Source organism: Pinus tabuliformis, chromosome J (assembly GCF_031772625.1).
Source record: "Pinus tabuliformis cultivar Carrire ecotype Pingquan chromosome J, CPIR1, whole genome shotgun sequence".
NCBI classification, from domain to species: domain Eukaryota; kingdom Viridiplantae; phylum Streptophyta; class Pinopsida; order Pinales; family Pinaceae; genus Pinus; species Pinus tabuliformis.
The window spans coordinates 1,055,680,605-1,055,698,459 of record NC_142295.1 but is presented as its reverse complement, the minus strand read 5'-3'; the positions used below and the strand labels follow the sequence as shown (position 1 = coordinate 1,055,698,459).

Sequence of the window (17,855 nt, the reverse complement as noted above, 5' to 3'; positions counted from 1 at the left end):
CAGGAGGCTGGAATTTTGTGCAAAGTAATGATATGCTGTTGGTTTCACTATAGAGCTATTGGGTGATTGCTTGAACGAGGTGAAGAGGAGAAATTCTTTCTGCTGGGAGGTGTTGCTGGATTGGGGCCTTCAATGGTTGTAACACTCTCAGAACTTTACTTCTTCCATTAATAAAAGCTATTGAGGTTCTTCTATATGCACTTGTTTCAATGATGTATTGTGATAATTGTATATTTGATTTATGCTAATCCTTGAATCAGTTATGATTGCATGCTTCTTGTAGTTTCCTTCTTTGTTATTTTGCAGGATCTCTTTGTAGCTGGGCTAGCAAAAGAGCAAGGAGCTGGGAGCAAGCAAGCAAAGAGAAGAGTTTGGATTCGACATTAAGCGCAAGGCAACGGTTAGTGCATTTCTTCATTCTCTCTTGCTTTCATAAAGAAGTAAACCTTAAGTAGTTTTCTTTACAGTTGTTGCTGAGGTACTATCACCCTTAGAGTGGGATAGGGTCATCCGAATCGGATACTTTTCCCTACAAAAAACTGGCGACTCCACTGGGGATCGTATCTGTTTGATTGTTTGTAGTATTTTTCTATTCATTTCCTGAACAAAAAAGTACCAAATCGAAAAGCTTTTGACTATATCAAAAGCGAAGTAGAGGGCAGCTACTCTAGCTCATTTCTGAGCATGTTCATGATTTGAAGAGCTGATCTACAAGGATCCTTGTAAGCTTTTAGTGATAGCTTTTCATCTTCCTTGTCATCCCTTAGTGTGTGCTTGACTGATAGCTTCTGATTTGAGCAAAAACTGTGAATTTTTGAGAAAATTGTGACCCGGAAACTGAGAAAACGCAACTTTCGTTTTCCAAAGCAGGTAGTACACAGGCTACCTGCTTTGCAACGCAGGTCCCGAAGGGGCTACCTGCGCTGAGAGCCAGACTGGCTGTGCAGCACCTGCGTTGGCCCAAATTTGCCTTGTGCATTTGGGGTTTCCTCCCTTTTTCTTGCCTGTTTTCACTATAGATTTTGCAGCCAGTTACCAGTCTTGTACCTGTTCTGAAACCAACCTTACTTGCCATCATTCCGCCTCTGTTATATAACGAAATTGTACTTGTTCTTTTGTATTTCTTACATCATTTACAATTTCCCATAACGAAAGTGAACTAGTCTTGCTTTGGCCTCTTAGATCTGAACCTGTGTTAGGCATTTTGCTGGTCTAAAGAGTTAGCTTGTTTGCTGTCCATAGCTGATTAGTCTTTTTACTTTCGTCATTATGGTTTGATTTCATGTATTTCTAGTGATTAAACAAGTAAATCTTAGGGTGTCTTTTGATTTTGGACAAGCTTGTTTGTTTTCGCTTTAAATCGAAATCAAAGTTATATAACAACTTTCTTTTTGTAATACATCAACATTAAGAAAGGGAAAAGAAAATACATGCATTGTGCATTTTGCATTTGACTGCTTGCATGCTGATTTAGGAAATTTTGCATTAGTGTGTGCTCTATGATCTGTGTGAAAAGATTTGCCTTTCTTCTCCCTCAATAGTTAAGATTTTCAAAGTTGAAAGATTGAAAAGTTTGCTTCTCATCTTAGACTGCATCAGGAATTTGTCATATACATCTCGTGGTGATCCTTAAAGGCAAACTGCTAAGCAAGATCAACATTAAAATAAATTCAATTTACTTAACAACGCTTTGAAACATAACGCAAACACGTAGAGGTCTAGGTAGAGACGTGTTCCGGCGTCGTTAAACGTAGTGACTGTCGATCTCTACGAAGGTGGGTGATTCCTCATGAGAGTCGGTGGCACTAATACAGACTTGTGCTCCCACGTACCGTCGCGTATATATTGGGAGACCCCTATAGGAACAAAGCCTTTATCCATAGGAAGTCGTGTCGGCCGCCCTACTGATCGCGATGCAGTGAACACAGCATTCACGAAGATCGACCACCCGTACTGTAAAACGTATTCTGTGGTTTCGCGAAAAGTTTGGCACACCCTCTGCCTAGAACTCCAGAGTAGTTTCTTTTGGCCTTTTTCAAACTCTATAACTGAAAAAGTCCATCCGAGCATTTGTCACTTCGGGCTCGTTAAAACATCGAAGGAGACTAGAGTCATCTTTAGCTTTTTCTCGACTCTTAAAACATGAAAAAGCAAAGTTGTGTCTAAAGCGTCGTTAATAAAATTTATTTTAATCGGAACATAATCACCTGTTATTCCCACGTTGATCTTTCAGTTGAAAAGTATGGAGCCCACCAACCAAGGAAGTCACCTTGGTGGAAGTCCCAATCCCTTCTCCTCTTGGGGAGATGTTGGTGCGCCTCATATGGCCACATTGTCACTTCCAGGATTGACAATTGGCCTACCTGTATGGCTCTTTTCAACTAATGTAGTTCAAATCGCCACTAATCCTGAGCAGTCGAATCAACAGTCAGACCAGTCTCGAGCTACCCACCAGCCTTCCACCTCTTACAATTCTTCCTCTGATCCTTCATCTTCGCAGGGTAGAGCCGGCAAAAGTCAGCCTCCCATGGAGAAGAAGGAAAAGAAGAAGAGTGAAAAGAAGCAGAAGGGGCCTATGGCGAAGGCGACTGGGGGCAAGCAAAAGACATCTGACAAAAATCCACACACTGCACCGACCGGGCCTAAATCGCCATGTGTCATTTGCAAAGGGACCCACTTCCATCGTGATTGTCCTTGTATTCCCCGGATACTAAGGGACTGGTCCCCCAGGTTGCACAATCCGGTAGCATCAACCTCTGGTAGTCATGTTGATTGCATTCCGTCAACTAGCGAGAGTGAAGGACAAAGAGGGAGACCAAGATCACCCTGCAGACTGTGTGAAGGCGATCACGCCATCCACCGTTGTCCATTCTTAGATGAGGCGAAGAGAGTTTTGGAAGATCGTCCGGTATCACCGTTACGACTTCCTCCTGGATACCAAAAACTCGTGCCTAATCCCTCGATAGTTGAAAATCCAGCTGGCCCGCTCAAGTGGTCAGCTGAAGTGTCCGTCATTGAGAATGAACCTACTGAATCCAGACCAGACGAAAGTCTAAAGGTCGAAACGGCAGTTGACCCGGTTCTTCCTTCAGAGGTTTCATCCTCAAATGACACCATCGTTGAAGATTCATCTTCGAATGACACCCTCACTGAAGAGAATAAGGATGACACCATCCAGATTCTTTTCATCAACACAGACTCTGATGAGCATCAGGGCAACGCGCCCATTCCTTTATCGCAGGAAGGAACATCGTCAGGGTCGTATCCGGCCGTGTATTCGGTCCCACCACCAAGCAACCCGGTTGTGTCCTTTGATTGGAATCAACTAGGCAGACCCCGGTTACCAGCCAGTATCCCATTCAGAATCATCGTCCAAATCTACAGAATGGTGATGGCTGGAACTATCATTGATGAAGGGGCTTCTGTGAGTATCCTTTCCTCTATTGCTTGGAAAGCACTGGGTTCCCCGGTGCTTTTACCTGAGATGAGAAATCTATCAGGTTTTGATAAAGGAACCAGTCGCCCGTTAGGGATTCTCCCCAATGTTCCCGTTACATTGAAGGGGAAGACAGTTCATATGAACGTCATGGTCATCCAAGGACCCTTGGTGTATAACTTACTCCTTGGACGAGACTATATATATTGCGTGGAGGCAATAGTGTCCTCACTCTTCAGAGTTATGTGTTTTCCGCACGAAGGAAGAATGGTCAAGCTCGTAGACCAACTTTCATTTCCAGGATCACGCATCGCAAATAGTCAAATACCATCCCTTAACGGTTTATTCACTCAAGGAATGCCTCCACCCCCGGTTCTACTTCCCGATCAATGCGAGTGATTCGGAAAGATGTAACTGGGACCCAGGGGGCATGCACCCTGGCCTGCCTTGGGCAGAGGAAACCTTGGGTATAAAGTTGATTTCCGCAGAAGAATATGACTAGTCCGTACCCCGTCCGAAGGAAGGAAGAGAGGGTTGTTCTAGAATAATATTCTTTTGTCAAAGTTATGTGAGTGAGATAATCAGCTTCTCGCTCCCCTTGTCTAGGTAAGTAGGCTCTCCTGAGGAAGGAGATCCATTTGTGGCAGCAAGTAGCCACCATCTTTGAAGGCAAGCCTCACCCATTAAAACATATGTTTTGAAGGATAAGTAGGGGCAGCCTCCGAAGAAAGAGATGAAATTGCTGCAACAAGTAGTCACCATCCTTAGCAACCTAATGATAGACATCGCCGAAAAGAGAGTTCAGTTTGCGGCAGCAAATAAAACCATTTTTCGGATAATAAGAAAGAGGCAGCGCCTTGAAATTATACTTTATACCTGGGGGCATGCAAACCTTTTGGAGTGCAAGCACGGGACGACTATTTATTTTTTAAATTTTTAGGTCCTCCCTTTAAACCTGTAGGTCTAACCCGTTAAACTCGTAGGATTAGCCGTTTCCAGCTTGCATAAAGAAAGGATGTGGGGCAAAAGTCAAAACTTGCCAAATAGGAGCATAGCTTCGTGAGATAAAGCTCCTTAAAAAATAGCTATCTCACCTAAGGCGTTTCTTGTATTATGACTGGTATAATCGAGCAGTTTTAGCACACAGTTCATGCTCGTTAAAAAATAAACGCAAGATTCGAGCAGTTTTAGCACACAGTTCATGCTCGTTAAAAAATAAACGCAAGATCCGAGCAGTTTTAGCACATAGTTCATGCTCGTTAAAAAATAAACATAAGTTGTGAGCAATCTTCCCCTAGAGTTCAAGCTCACCCAAAAAAAATGAACCGGTAAATAACCTTGGTAAATGTAACCTTTGACAGCCATATTAAAGCCCTTGGTCGTGTTCTTGCAGTCTCACCTCCATCCGTTCATTTGGCCAATCGTTCATCTCCATATGTTTGTTTACCCATTTTGAGGAACAGCTGCGAAGAGTGATTTCACTTAGCCATCCTTGTGACAACTGCCGTGATTGGAAAATTCCAACCTGTACCTGGAATCTGCTGCTATCCCTATTTATCACTCGTTCCTCAAAAGACGAGTCTTCTTTGAGCTCTTTTCTCCTGACTCATAAAATATGAAAAGTTTGCCAATTTTTGGCCTTCCAGCTCGTTAAACGACCGGAAGAGCTATCCCTCCTCTAGATTTTAATCTTTTTGGACCTGAGGGATTATTGCACAAAAAGATCGAGCGCTTGTTTTGTTCGGCTCGTTAAAGCAATCGAAAATTCATCCCTTCTGTATTGTTTTATACTTTTTCGGACTTAAGGGATTAGATGACGAAAAAGGAATTCTGGAGTTGACTTTATGTACCTTTTCAGACTCTCTAAAAATGAAAAGGACCGAGTTATCCTTGTCGTTAGACTCGTTAAAATTCATTAAATAGCGACAAACTTGTCTTTAGACGAGAACGAGTTTCCCTATCGCTAGGCTCGTTAAAACATAGCGATGGGCTTGCCCGAAGGGCAGGTTATAGAACAAGCATATGTTATCCTCCTCAAGCTTGATAAAAATAAAGAGGTACTGGTCAGCAATGACTGGGGAAAAATTGGGAGAACCTCACAGCTTTAATGGTAGCAAGTCGCTCTTGAACATGACACTTTGTCCTCCGTATCACATCGGGTTGGGTTGTTTCATTCACCGGTCTCATCACCATGGTCCTCGCCACACCATCCACATTTGGGGTAATGCTACCAATCCATCACATCAGTGTCGTTATATGTTCAAGAGATGTTGTTCTGCAAAGAGTGAACCGTGTCCCATCCACTGCCATACATTGTCCTCCATCCATTTCATGACCGCCACCCTGAATCATACAACACAATTTGTTTTCACCTCATCACAATCACTAGCTCCGTTCCGTGTCAATGACGTGGGATTCATTAAGGCCCTCCTTTGACGGATCGCTCCTTGTCGACATCAGCTCATTATCCAAGGAGTTGATCTAGGAACAACCCCTTCAGTACTTTGAAGCTTGCATGCCTCAATGGCAAGTTTCTCACTTCCAGCGACAGGTATACATCAATGACCTTCGACCAGAGGATTTTGCATGGTGGTCGACGCCAAGTCCTTTATTCCCACCATGTGAATTGTACTGCTGTACCTTGAGGGTCATCATCCTTATCGGTGATTCCTCTCGCGCTTGTTAACGGTTTACATCATTGACCGGTAATCAAGCGATGTCTTTCCATGTTCGACTTCAAGAAATTCTCACATGGATCGACTTGTACATCGAGTGAAGATCGGAAGAGATTGAAGACCCCGGATCTAGTTTCATCCATCCGGGCTGCGATATATATTCAGGATATAAAGACATTTGATATGTACATCATTGCAGCAGATGATCATCCTTCTCAAAGGATGATAATTTCAGCAGAGAATTATCAGTCTATCATCAGACGATCGTCTGTGCTATGTACCAAAATGAACTTATAAAGCTGAGCATGGGAATGCCCGCCTCAGCTAGATCATGAAAAAGAATGAAAAATAATGTATTGTATTGTATCTTATTACAGGACACTTCTCAGCAGATTGAATGAACTTCGGATCCTCCTAATAAAGCATTTCACCCGATAAACGACCTCATACTTTAGGGGGCATCTGTTATAGACAATTTTGTGCCTTGCAGCATCAGGCATGAATTGTCAATAATCCAAGGGATCCAAAGTCCCTAAACATGATGTTCCTACCCCTAGAGGAACAAGGTCAGCAAACCAACAGCTCTCAGATCAGTTCTCCACCTGAAAACACTCAAAAACAAGCAATCCTGAAATCAAAGCAGGTGCTCCACTAGGCTTCTGCGCTGAAACTCAACTCCTCCATGGTGTACCTGCATTGCAAAGCAGGTAGAACAAAGGCCACCTGCGCTGAGCGAGATGAGACAAGTGGCACACTGAGTCATTGCTCTGGAATCTTCCAAAAATGACACTTGGATCAGGGATTTCGCCTTGTGATGAGTCAGAGGCTCTGTTTCTCCAAGTGGAAGCAAGGTTCTCCAAGTGGACTCAAGAACTGAAGATCAACTGAAGAGAGAGAGGACACAAGGCAGCTACACATCAGTTGCAAGATGACTCATCCTTTCTCAATTCATATATATATTGAGCTCTCTCCTATGAGCTCAAGAGGCTGGAATTTTGTGCAAAGTAATGATATGCTGTTGGTTTCACTATAGAGCTATTGGGTGATTGCTTGAAGGAGGTGAAGAGGAGAAATTCTTTCTGCTGGGAGGTGTTGCTGGATTGGGGCCTTCAATGGTTGTAACACTCTCAGAACTTTACTTCTTCCATTAATAAAAGCTATTGAGGTTCTTCTATATGCACTTGTTTCAATGATGTATTGCGATAATTGTATATTTGATTTATGCTAATCCTTGAATCAGTTATGATTGCATGCTTCTTGTAGTTTCCTTCTTTGTTATTTTGCAGGATCTCATTGTAGCTGGGCCAGCAAAAGAGCAAGGAGCTGGGAGCAAGCAAGCAAAGAGAAGAGTTTGGATTCGACATTAAGCGCAAGGCAACGGTTAGTGCATTTCTTCATTCTCTCTTGCTTTCATAAAGAAGTAAACCTTAAGTAGTTTTCTTTACAGTTGTTGCTGAGGTACTATCACCCTTAGAGTGGGATAGGGTCATCCGAATCGGATACTTTTCCCTACAACAATGCCATCAACAATCATGCTTTTGGGGGTCCTTTTCTCTTCGATGGTATTTACCTCAGGGGGCAACCTCCATTTTCCAGTCAAACTAGCCTGCTACAGTCTTATGCCGGGGCAAACCCTTTTCCTCACTAGCAGGTGCATCATTCCACTCCTTATATGGTGGGACCACATGGTTGGTCAGGGGCCTATCCTGCTTATGACCCATTTAGTTAGCTCCAAAATCATTTCTTATCTTCTCTCGATTTACAGATTTGAAAAAATGGACTAATGACCCCATCCATCATGATCCTTGGTGGCCACCTATGCCTGCCAAATTATTGTATGATATTCCCAAGTTTGAAGGAAAGCCTGGGGAGAATCCATCTCCGCACATTACAACTTATCATTTGTGGGGTTCCTGCAGTTCTTTGGTGGATGATTCTATTAAACGTTTCTTATTCCAACGTACGTTGACCGGCGATGCCACAAAGTGGTACATTGAGTTAGATACCGCATCTTACGGTGACTTTGCCTCCCTTGCTCAAACTTTCCTGGCACACTTCCAGTTACCTGCTCGGTATGATATCAAATATGACCTCTTGTCCAATTTCAAAAAATATGATGCCATGTTAATCTCTGATCATATTAATGAGTGGCATTGTCGCAAGCGGTTAGTAAGAACTAAATTACCTGATGAGATATTACATAAATGGTTCATTCAATCCCTCCGACCCGAAATTTCCAAGCATGTGTCTATGTTTCAAGTTGTTATTGAGGAACAAGATATTTTAGCTGCCCAACAATTGGATATTATCTATTCATAGTAGGGAATGGTTTATGAAGTGTTGCCTAACTCCCTTATGCCTTCCATTGACCCTCCCACACCTATTCCTGACCCACATGCCGATGGTTTGATTGGGTCTATTTCCGATTCCGTGAGCCAACTTGTTGCCCAACTTGGGCAATTGATTGTTACATCTCAAGCCTAGTAAGTGCAGTTGGCTTTGATTAAGAACCCCCTCCTGAGCCATCCACCAATTTTCTCACAGTGAAGTCGACTCAATCGAAGAACAGTCAACAATACAATGGTAAGAAGAAGAATAAGCGAAATAAAAAAAGAATCAAAATGCTCAAGAGTCTCAACCCAACCCACAGAGTCAGGGATGGGGCACTAGTGAACGTCGCTGTAAAGTCAAGTTCCCCTGTAAAATTTGTCAAGGTGACCACCTTACTCATGAATGCCCTCGAATTGATGAAGTCCGTAGGCTTCTTTCACCATTATCTACTCAACAACCTGTTGTTTTAACCCATCCTTTGCCTGCACAACCCCAACAACAAATGGTTTCTCAACGCTCTCGACCTTCGCTATGGGGCAACGAGGGGTCACCTTCTCCTAATTCTTCCGTCTTCATGTGCAAGGAAGATGTCAATGTGACTATGTGAGCCAAGTCTTATGATGGTCCTGAGTCGATTTCTACCTCTAAGGACTCATCAACTCCACTACCTTCCAATGGACCTCTCACTTTAGATAAGCCTGTGGAACCGGTTTATCGCCCCCCGAAAGGTGTTCTACAGAAGATGACACATAATCCTCCTGCCTGAGGTGCTCAACATTACAGTATTGTTGAAGATCTGGCCCAGGCTCCTTGTGCCATGTCTGCCTTGGAGGTCTTGCAAATCTGTCCTCAGCAGTGCAAAGCCTTCTTGTCTACCATTGGTGGAGTTGACCGATCTGACTCTAATCTCATCGCTTTTAACTCCGATAAATTTGATCCTCGCATTTCCCATCATATTGCTTTCCAGATCATTGTGCATATTCTACATAATAATTTTCATCACACTTTGGTGGATGAAGGCTCTTCCACATGTGTCATGTTAGCATCATGTTGGAAGGCTATTGGCTCTCCGACGCTCGCCATATCCAACATGACTCTTAAAGCTTTTGACGGACACAAATTTGTTCCAAAGGGGCTTCTTCCAAATTTTTCCATCGATTTAGGAGGGAAAATTGTCCATGTTTATGATGAGGTTTTCGACACCACATTAGATTACAGCCTACTCCTTGGTCATAGATGGTTTTATGCAATTACCCTACTCATCTCGTCTGTTTTCTGTGTACTTTTCTTTCGTCATGAAGGCAGTATTGTGACTATCATTACAAGGTACTGTCAGTACTGTCGGAGAGGCTATCTTGATTCACTAGCTTGATCAACTTCCATAGAATCAAATGACACCGCCCAAGGATCAGGAGGTCTATGGGGTCCATAGGTGCCAGAAGAGATCATATGCATAGGAGATTTTCTAGAAATAGAAGGAGTGTTGAGCGGAGGTAATTGAGGAAATACTCCCATAAGAGACGAGCTTTTGAACAACCCCACACCAATACTCTCATACTGACCAAGGTGATCTCCCACAAGTGGGATGGAGTTCCCTGTAGTGGAAATCTAGGCAGGCGGCACACATATTACAACCTACTCCTTGGCCGTAGTTGGTTTTATGTAATGAATGTAGTTGTCTCGCCTGTTTTTGCTTGATATTCTTTCCTCATGAAGGAAATATTGTTACTATCGATAAGCTTGACTATTGCATGCCACCGACCCAAATTTCCACTACAGGGAGGTCAGTCCCACTTGTTGGAAATAAACTTGGTTAGTATGAGAGTGTTGGAGTTGAACTCTTTAAAAGTTCAACTCTTATGGGGGTTTTTCCTCAACTCCCTCCACCTGACATTCCTTCTACATCTTCTACAGCTCCTATGCATACGGACTCTTCCGGCACCTGTGGACCCCATCGACCTCTTGATCCTTGGGTGGTGTCGCCTATTATTATGGAAGTTGGTCAAGTTAGTGATCATCCTACACCATGTATTGTGGAAGAGATTGTCTCTCCAGTAGTCCCATTAGTACCTCCTGACATTGGTCAGAAAATCCATCCCAATATGGAATATGACAAGGATCCTTTGCCCACACAGGCCGCCCCTCTGCTTGTTCCACATGACTCCCTTGATGACGAGCCTCCTCAATTAGTCATGTTGGAGGTCATGGATCTATCCACTATTAATCATACGGAGGTTATGCCTATTTTTGCCTCTAGTCTCCTTGATTTGGAACACGTAGAGCTCAACAGCTTAAATCTTGAACCGACCTAGAGGGCATCTCCTTGACCTTCCTTGGAATTTCCACCCATGGACCAAGTCAAGTCTTGGGATTCTACTACCAAAGTTTCCACTGAACTCTCCAACTCCTTACCACCTGTTGATGAGCATCACATACCTCCTTTATGTCCTGATCCTTGCTTATGTCCTCAGGTTATTTTGAGAGTGTGACTATGTTCGACTATCCCTTGCATGGTCAACCTTTCTAGATTGGGCAGTTTGATTTCCTTTGACATAGCCTCACATTAGTAAGCCATATGGTACCTTTATCCTCCTTGAGTTCACGTATATAAACCCTTGGCATGTGCCGAGCTGTGGGCACACCTTAGCGTGGCCTATTGGACTATGTTGTGCTTGTACATATTGTACATAGGAGTGTGATCCTTTATCTCTTTTTGTTTGGTGTGTGATGCGAGTATGGGCCATGCCTTATTTATGCCAAAATTTCAAAAAAATTGTAAAATCCAAAAAACCAAAAAATACATGGTCCCTCAGCCATGTTTATGTCTTTCATTAAGGGATTTAACCATGGGTCTAGTCTTTGTGTATGGCCTTTATAGGACAAGGAGATGTTTCTATTGCGTCATTGATTCGACCTTAGGTGTATTTGTCTTGAACTTAGCATATAGGGGTAGGGCATATATCACCATCAAAAAGTAAATCTAGGTTTCCAAGTCCCACGCAATAATATATTGGACCTGTAGAGGACGTCAAGCACGACATTAAAATGAATGGTGGTAACCATCTCAATAATGTTAGATTCTCCTCATTTCCCTATAGATGACGTGCTGATCCTCGGCTTTATTGAGTTCAGAAGATGCCTTTCCCAAAGTTGAACTTCAATACGCCCGTCGGATCTACAAGATCGGACGGCTGCGACTCACCGCCGACTGCATCACTTTCGCCGTCGACTTCATCACTTTGGAGGAGGCGTCCTTGGCCTCCCCCAAGGCTGGCCTGCCTTCTATATATTTGCGGGCGAGCAGAGATTTTGAGAAGGTAAACAGGCCTTGAGAAGCTACAAGTTAACGAATTAGTTTCTGTGATAATTGTTGTTGTGAACATGTCGAGCGACTGCGCAAATTGTGACTGCGTTGACAAGAGCCACTGCACGTATGTTGTCTACTCCTCTCTTTACAGTTTTTTTTTTAATCTCAATTTCTTATCTATCTCTCCTTATCCTTTTCAAATTTCGTGTAGTTTGTCAGGAGTTTGAATCTAGCTACGTCTGAGCTCATTTGATTTTGGGTTGTTTTGTTTCATAGAAAAAAGGGCTTCCAGATGGACGGTATTGAGGAGACCAGTTATGAAAAGGGGTATTGCGTTATATATAGTTGTCATAACTTTCATTTGTATGGTTTCAGAATGATATGATATTTGAAATTATTTTGTTTTGGTGTAAACAGGCCTGCTGCAGAGGTATCTATGGAGAACGACTACAAGTGCGGCCCCAACTGCCAGTGCGGTACTTGCAGCTGCCACAGTTGAATCAATATGTTCTCTTTAATAGTGCTCGTCTCTCCAATTGGTGTCTAATAATAAGTCCAGTATGTTCCAGCAGGCATGAAGGATGTTTGTGCAGTGCCATAGATGTTACTTTACCAGGACTTTTAAATAAAGACTCAGTTTACATAGATTTGGGATTTTCAGTGTTGGCTTGTATGGTTCATGGCATGCCAATTATTAGGCTACTCACTTTAAGTTTTGAAATGACATTTATAGATTTGTTAATATTTGGTTTTAAATTAAAGTACACTCGCAGGAAATTGCATTATTAATTTTAAGAAATTGCATTATTAATCTTAAGATAGTTTAGTATGAGTGTTAATAGACATAAGAATTTTAACTTTAGATATTTCTGATCTCTTTTAAAAAATGTTTAAGATAAATTTGTATAAAAATGTTTTGAATAAATCTGCATATGTTATGTTATACAGGCTTTTTAATAAAAAATTTAATAGGCTTTTTAATAAAAAAATTTAAAAAAATCTATGGTTATTTTTAATTTTGTTTTTGTATTTTTTTTCTCAATTAAATATGAAATATTATGGTTGATATAATAGTAATATATTAAATTGAATAAGAATTGAAATTTATAAAACATAATATTATTAACCAGTCTAAATTCTCTTTTTTTTGAATTTATAATATGTTTTTTTATTTAATATAAATTAATTTTAAAATGAAAATTAGAAAATTTTGTTTTATGTTTAATTTTTAAAAAATATTTAAATAATTAAAAGTGGAATATGAGAATACATTCTATCTAAAAATGTGTTCAACCATTAGTTTTATTACTTATTATTGTAGTTAAAATCATAAATCATAAATCTTTGATCTTTAATTTTATTATTTATTATTGTAGTTAAAATCATAAATCTTTAATTTCATTTATTATAGTTAAAATCTTAAAACATATGTTATTGAAACATAATAAAAACTAACATATTATATATAAGTAAGGTTGAGATAAATAGAGCTTAGAAATTACAGATATAATTCTTCAAATTTAATGTGCATGACCTAGTTTTGTATTAAGAAATGATTAATTTACAAATCTAACAATAAATAGATTAATTTTTAGTGAATTTAATTTCCAATTTTTTTTTTTTAATTTCCATATACAATTTAGATTTTAAAACATGAAATTTAACATTATAAGTAGAAACGAAATTCATGACACTAAAGGTATATTTATTCTTTAATGTCTATTGTCAAATACCAATCTTTTGCTTTTAGAGACTATATACACAACATCCCTAATAGTGAAGGGTGTCTTTCTTAAATGTATATGGTCAAGATAACCATTCTAATTTTACAAAATATAACCTTGCTTTGAGCCAAGATCATATATGTTTCCATTAGGGAAGTAGATTATGTTGCTATATTTACTTAAATGAAATCTTCATTCTCTAAAAGGGTCCCTTTCTAGTGGATCTTAGTGAGGAAGTGTATTTCAACTTGTTTTAAAAAAAAATTGCAGCTTAATGATGATTTCAAAATAAGTGTCAAATGGTCTCTAGTTGGCCCAAATAACGACATGCATCCTTTGTGAAATTTCTTGAGTAGTAAATGTTAATATAATAAAAAACATACATATTTGTCTTGACTATGAACCACACTGGTTGGTTCGAAACGTGTCGACGAATAATTTTTTATGTGATTTTGCCGAAATCATGTTCAAGACATTGTGACCCATCCTCAATGTGTAAAGGCTCCCAATATCATCTATTTCTATCTTTGATGCTAAAAGGCCCTATGGAGGGTATGTGTTATGCTTTGTAGATGTTGTTGATGATTATTGTGCTCGAGAATTGGAATTTAAGTGCTAAGACACATGTGTAGTCTTCTAAAAGATTCATTTAACAATTAAGTTCCTTATTCCTTCTCCCTGACCAACCATGTTTAGAACTAGAATCCCATTTCCAATGTACAAAACCTAGTCATGGCACTTATATCCCACTTAAATGTTAAAAACCCTCAATCATGACCCCAATAATGATTCATGATGTCGAACTAAAATACATTCTCATTCAAACCATATATTTTTGTTAAATCATAATGCCTATATCCCTTTAACAAGCTAAAACACCATAAAAAAATGTTATATAAGCATTCAAAATATATTTAAAATTATAATGTTAAAAATATTTATACATTTATTTAAAGCCAATAAAAAATAGAACTATTCAATAAAATAATTTCTAAATTATAATAATTATTTTTTATTAGAAATACAAAACTATATCTAAATGCTTTAGATACACTTTGTTAACATTTATGATAACCATGCACTATACATATATTTAAACCTGGGTAATTAACCATCTGTTAACGTCATAGTCCCTGCGGGGGTCTGCAGGGACAACACAAATGGATTGCTATTGTTGTTGTTGTCATTCAACATTTATCTTAGAGGGCCGTAGAAAGGGCATAAGAGCGTGGTTGTTGCTGTAAAGCTATATGTATTAAACATTTGTGGAAATTTGGTGTAATAACTCAAAGAGATTACAAGTTCATATACTGTCCGATTTGAAATGGAACTGAAATAGTTCACCTAGAGCTGTCAAATCAACGGTGATGTGTGGAATTTGATATGCAATTGGGTTTTATTCAAACCTATGGATTTTGTTTTAGTTAGACCTACTAATTAGCTGAAACAGAGCTTATGAAGGGTGCAGTTTTTCCTTTTCCTTTTGCTTTTGCGGTCACAGATTGTATTTCCATTAACTTATTTACATGGTCTTATCTAATCAATATGAAAGTTTACAATATGCATGTACTGCAATATAAGCGTAGGGTTGCTTATTGAAAAGAAGTGGTGACCTTTTTTGGAAATCATGCACGAAAGGATATAGCACCCATTTTTTGAAAATTGAATTACCAAACGCTAAGAGAGCTAAGAGAAGTCCACCTTTGGTGTGTCTTGAATCAAAAGAGCGTAACTGAGCTCCGCATAAATATGGATTCCCACTATACATTGACAAAATAAAACAGACTGCTGTCTAGAACGAGGCCTGAAAAGTCGTTGTTTGAGAAGTCTGCGTATATATTTTTTCCAAATTCTCTTGGAACGCTCTGGTTCAACTGATTTCCGGATATGTTAAGAAATTTTTTGCTCGACCAAAAGGGAGAGGTCTAATAACTCTTTCGTTTGCCTTTGGTTCATGAGGTTCAGTTTACTTGGTTCGGGTTGGGTAACGGCTTATCACTCGACAATAATCTTTGTTCACAACTTTCAACCAGCCTTTTATACTTGCTTGGACAGGTTAGTCCCAGTGCTAGCAGCAGCAGCCAGCTAGCTCGGTAGGGATCCAGCCCAACAACTAGCGTTCGGGTTTCCAACCCCAGCTAGCGAGGATCCCGAGGTCAGGTTCCCAGCTTCTATGCGCAACACGCAGTTATCACAAGGTATGATCATTTCTAAACAAGCCCGTAAGGCCCTGGTCCCATCTTGAAACGTTACAAGGTAGTATCCATTGCAAGAACTATATCGGTAGATGCTAACCCGCCCCAAGCTTAGTAGGTTGACGAGCGCATGAGCAGGGCGAAGTAGGTTTTCAGCGGAATGGAATAGCAAGACCAGATCTGGTTTCTTGCGGAAGTATTCAAAGTGAATGTTTTAAGATATGGGTATTCATTAAAAAACAGTGTTACATTAAAAATGTAAAATTTTAAAGAAGATATATGCTCAAAAACAGTAAAACAGAAAATGTAGAAAGACATTATTATGGTTATCATTAATCAAATGTTTTTTTTATTCATTAAGTAAAATATCAAGATCACATATTCAAGCTATAGATAGAGTTGCTCTTGTTGTGCATCCCTTAAATAGCCCCAGTAAATAGCCCAGCGCAGAAAGACCAAATCCACTTTGAGTATTGTCTCTCCACAAACATTTTATTTGTTTAAAAAATAAAACAATTAATATATGTAGAAATAAGTAGTAACTGAAAAAAAACTAAAAAAGGTAAATAAACATTTGAGGAGGCATGTTGATCTTGCATGCAAGCCACGTGCCTCTCCTCTCTCGAGCTCAAGTATCTCCGCCATCTGGACAACTTGCTTTAAGCATGGCTCAACCGGGGATCCATTGACAATCCACCCAGCGGCTCAAACACAACAAAAAAAATCCACCCAACGGCTCAAAAACAACAAAAACCAGAAGGGAAACAACCACAAACCAAAAAAACCGTGTGCGATTCTCATTTTTTATTCAATCAACTAATTTTCTCACTCGATTCCATTATGAGATAGGCAGGGCAGAGTGCAGATGATATTGTGCTAACCGAGGAGGGCAATTACTTGAGTGCATCTGAAATGGGGGATCATGATCCATTAGAAGAACTTGTAAGGCCATTTCATGATGTTAAATGTGCCATGCCAAGATCATATCATAATCATTCTCATCCTGTGTGATCCCCATAGCTAAGATCCGATTTATTTTCCTACCTTCACGATTACCTATCTGTTAGACAACACTAGTAGCTGCTTGGATGCTTTAAGTTTCCCTCTTTTATTGATTCAATACAACAGAGCAACCAGACTCCTAAGATTGTGAAGGAAAGCTTGGTGCGTACGAGTAGCACTCTTTTATTGATTCAATACAACAGAGCAACCAGACTCCTAAGATTGTAAAGGAAAGCTTGGTATGTACGAGTAGCATTCATTCGACTTACCTTTACATCATCAATTGTCCTTTGCTTCTCAAATGATGAACAACGTGTCTGAGCTTCTTTGCAATAACATCCAGTGGGGGAAGGGAACTGCTGCTGCCCCCTCTAGTGCTTCCTTATATCGGTAAACCCTGTTCCTTTTGGAGTTCATTCCTTCCATTACACGGTATGTAAAGTCCCAATACAAAATCAATAGACCTGCAAAATGAACCAAAATAAATCAACTGTAAATGTTTAATATCAAATAACCTACAAAATAAGCAACAATTACTTAGGCAACACAAAGAATAATGAAAATATATATTGCAGACCTATATTAATGCAATATACTTTAGTTGCTGCCCTCCATTTAGCAAATATTGTCCCGACACATATTGTGTATTGGCCTAGCCCTAAAACTACATATTTTTAATTCAAATAGTTAATATTTTTTTAGTAAATTATGTATAGCAGTTAATAAATCTTTCTTAAATTATATATAATATTTAAAATAAAAATTAATAATTTAAAATTATAAAAATCAAAATCATTTAGGAAAAAGTTTAACCAAAGTTTATCTCTGCAAATATCGGTGTAAGAAATTTATAACCAAAGTTGTGAATTGGAGGTCTTATTGCACGCTTCACGTGCCCTGATGTTAAAATGTTATTCCGGTGTAATCTTTTTACCCAAACTTTTCATTTGAGAAATTATCCACAATGAATTATCCGGTGTAATAGCTTTATCCAAAGTTTCCAAGCATGAGTTTTTTCAAACTTTGTTTAAAAGTTTTTTTCCAATCCAGAATGTTTGCAACCATTCAATAAATGCGCATGAGGGTTTTCAAACTTTGGATACAGGATTTTTTCGATGCAGTAAGTTATGCAACCTCGCAATAAGACCTTCAAATTCAAACTTTGCATAAAAGTAGTTTTGGGAT

The 17,855-nt window shown here is 39.5% G+C and overlaps 1 protein-coding gene across 2 annotated transcripts in view; it reads left to right on the top strand.

The window, feature by feature from the left end:
• Window positions 1-12,394, top strand: part of LOC149230580 (metallothionein-like protein EMB30) — a 107,830-nt gene extending 95,436 nt beyond the window's left edge. Inside the window, exons 1-3 of one of the 2 annotated variants that reach the window (XM_089376096.1) lie at window positions 11,730-11,873; window positions 12,026-12,076; window positions 12,167-12,394. In XM_089376096.1, the coding sequence (XP_089232222.1) occupies window positions 11,824-11,873; window positions 12,026-12,076; window positions 12,167-12,248 (183 nt within the window). In that variant the 5' untranslated portion in view covers window positions 11,730-11,823 and the 3' untranslated portion in view covers window positions 12,249-12,394. Of the gene's footprint in view, window positions 1-11,729; window positions 11,874-12,025; window positions 12,077-12,166 lie in introns of those variants that run through there. The other variant, XM_089376095.1, reaches the window with a different exon arrangement.
• Window positions 12,395-17,855: the final 5,461 nt, after the last annotated feature.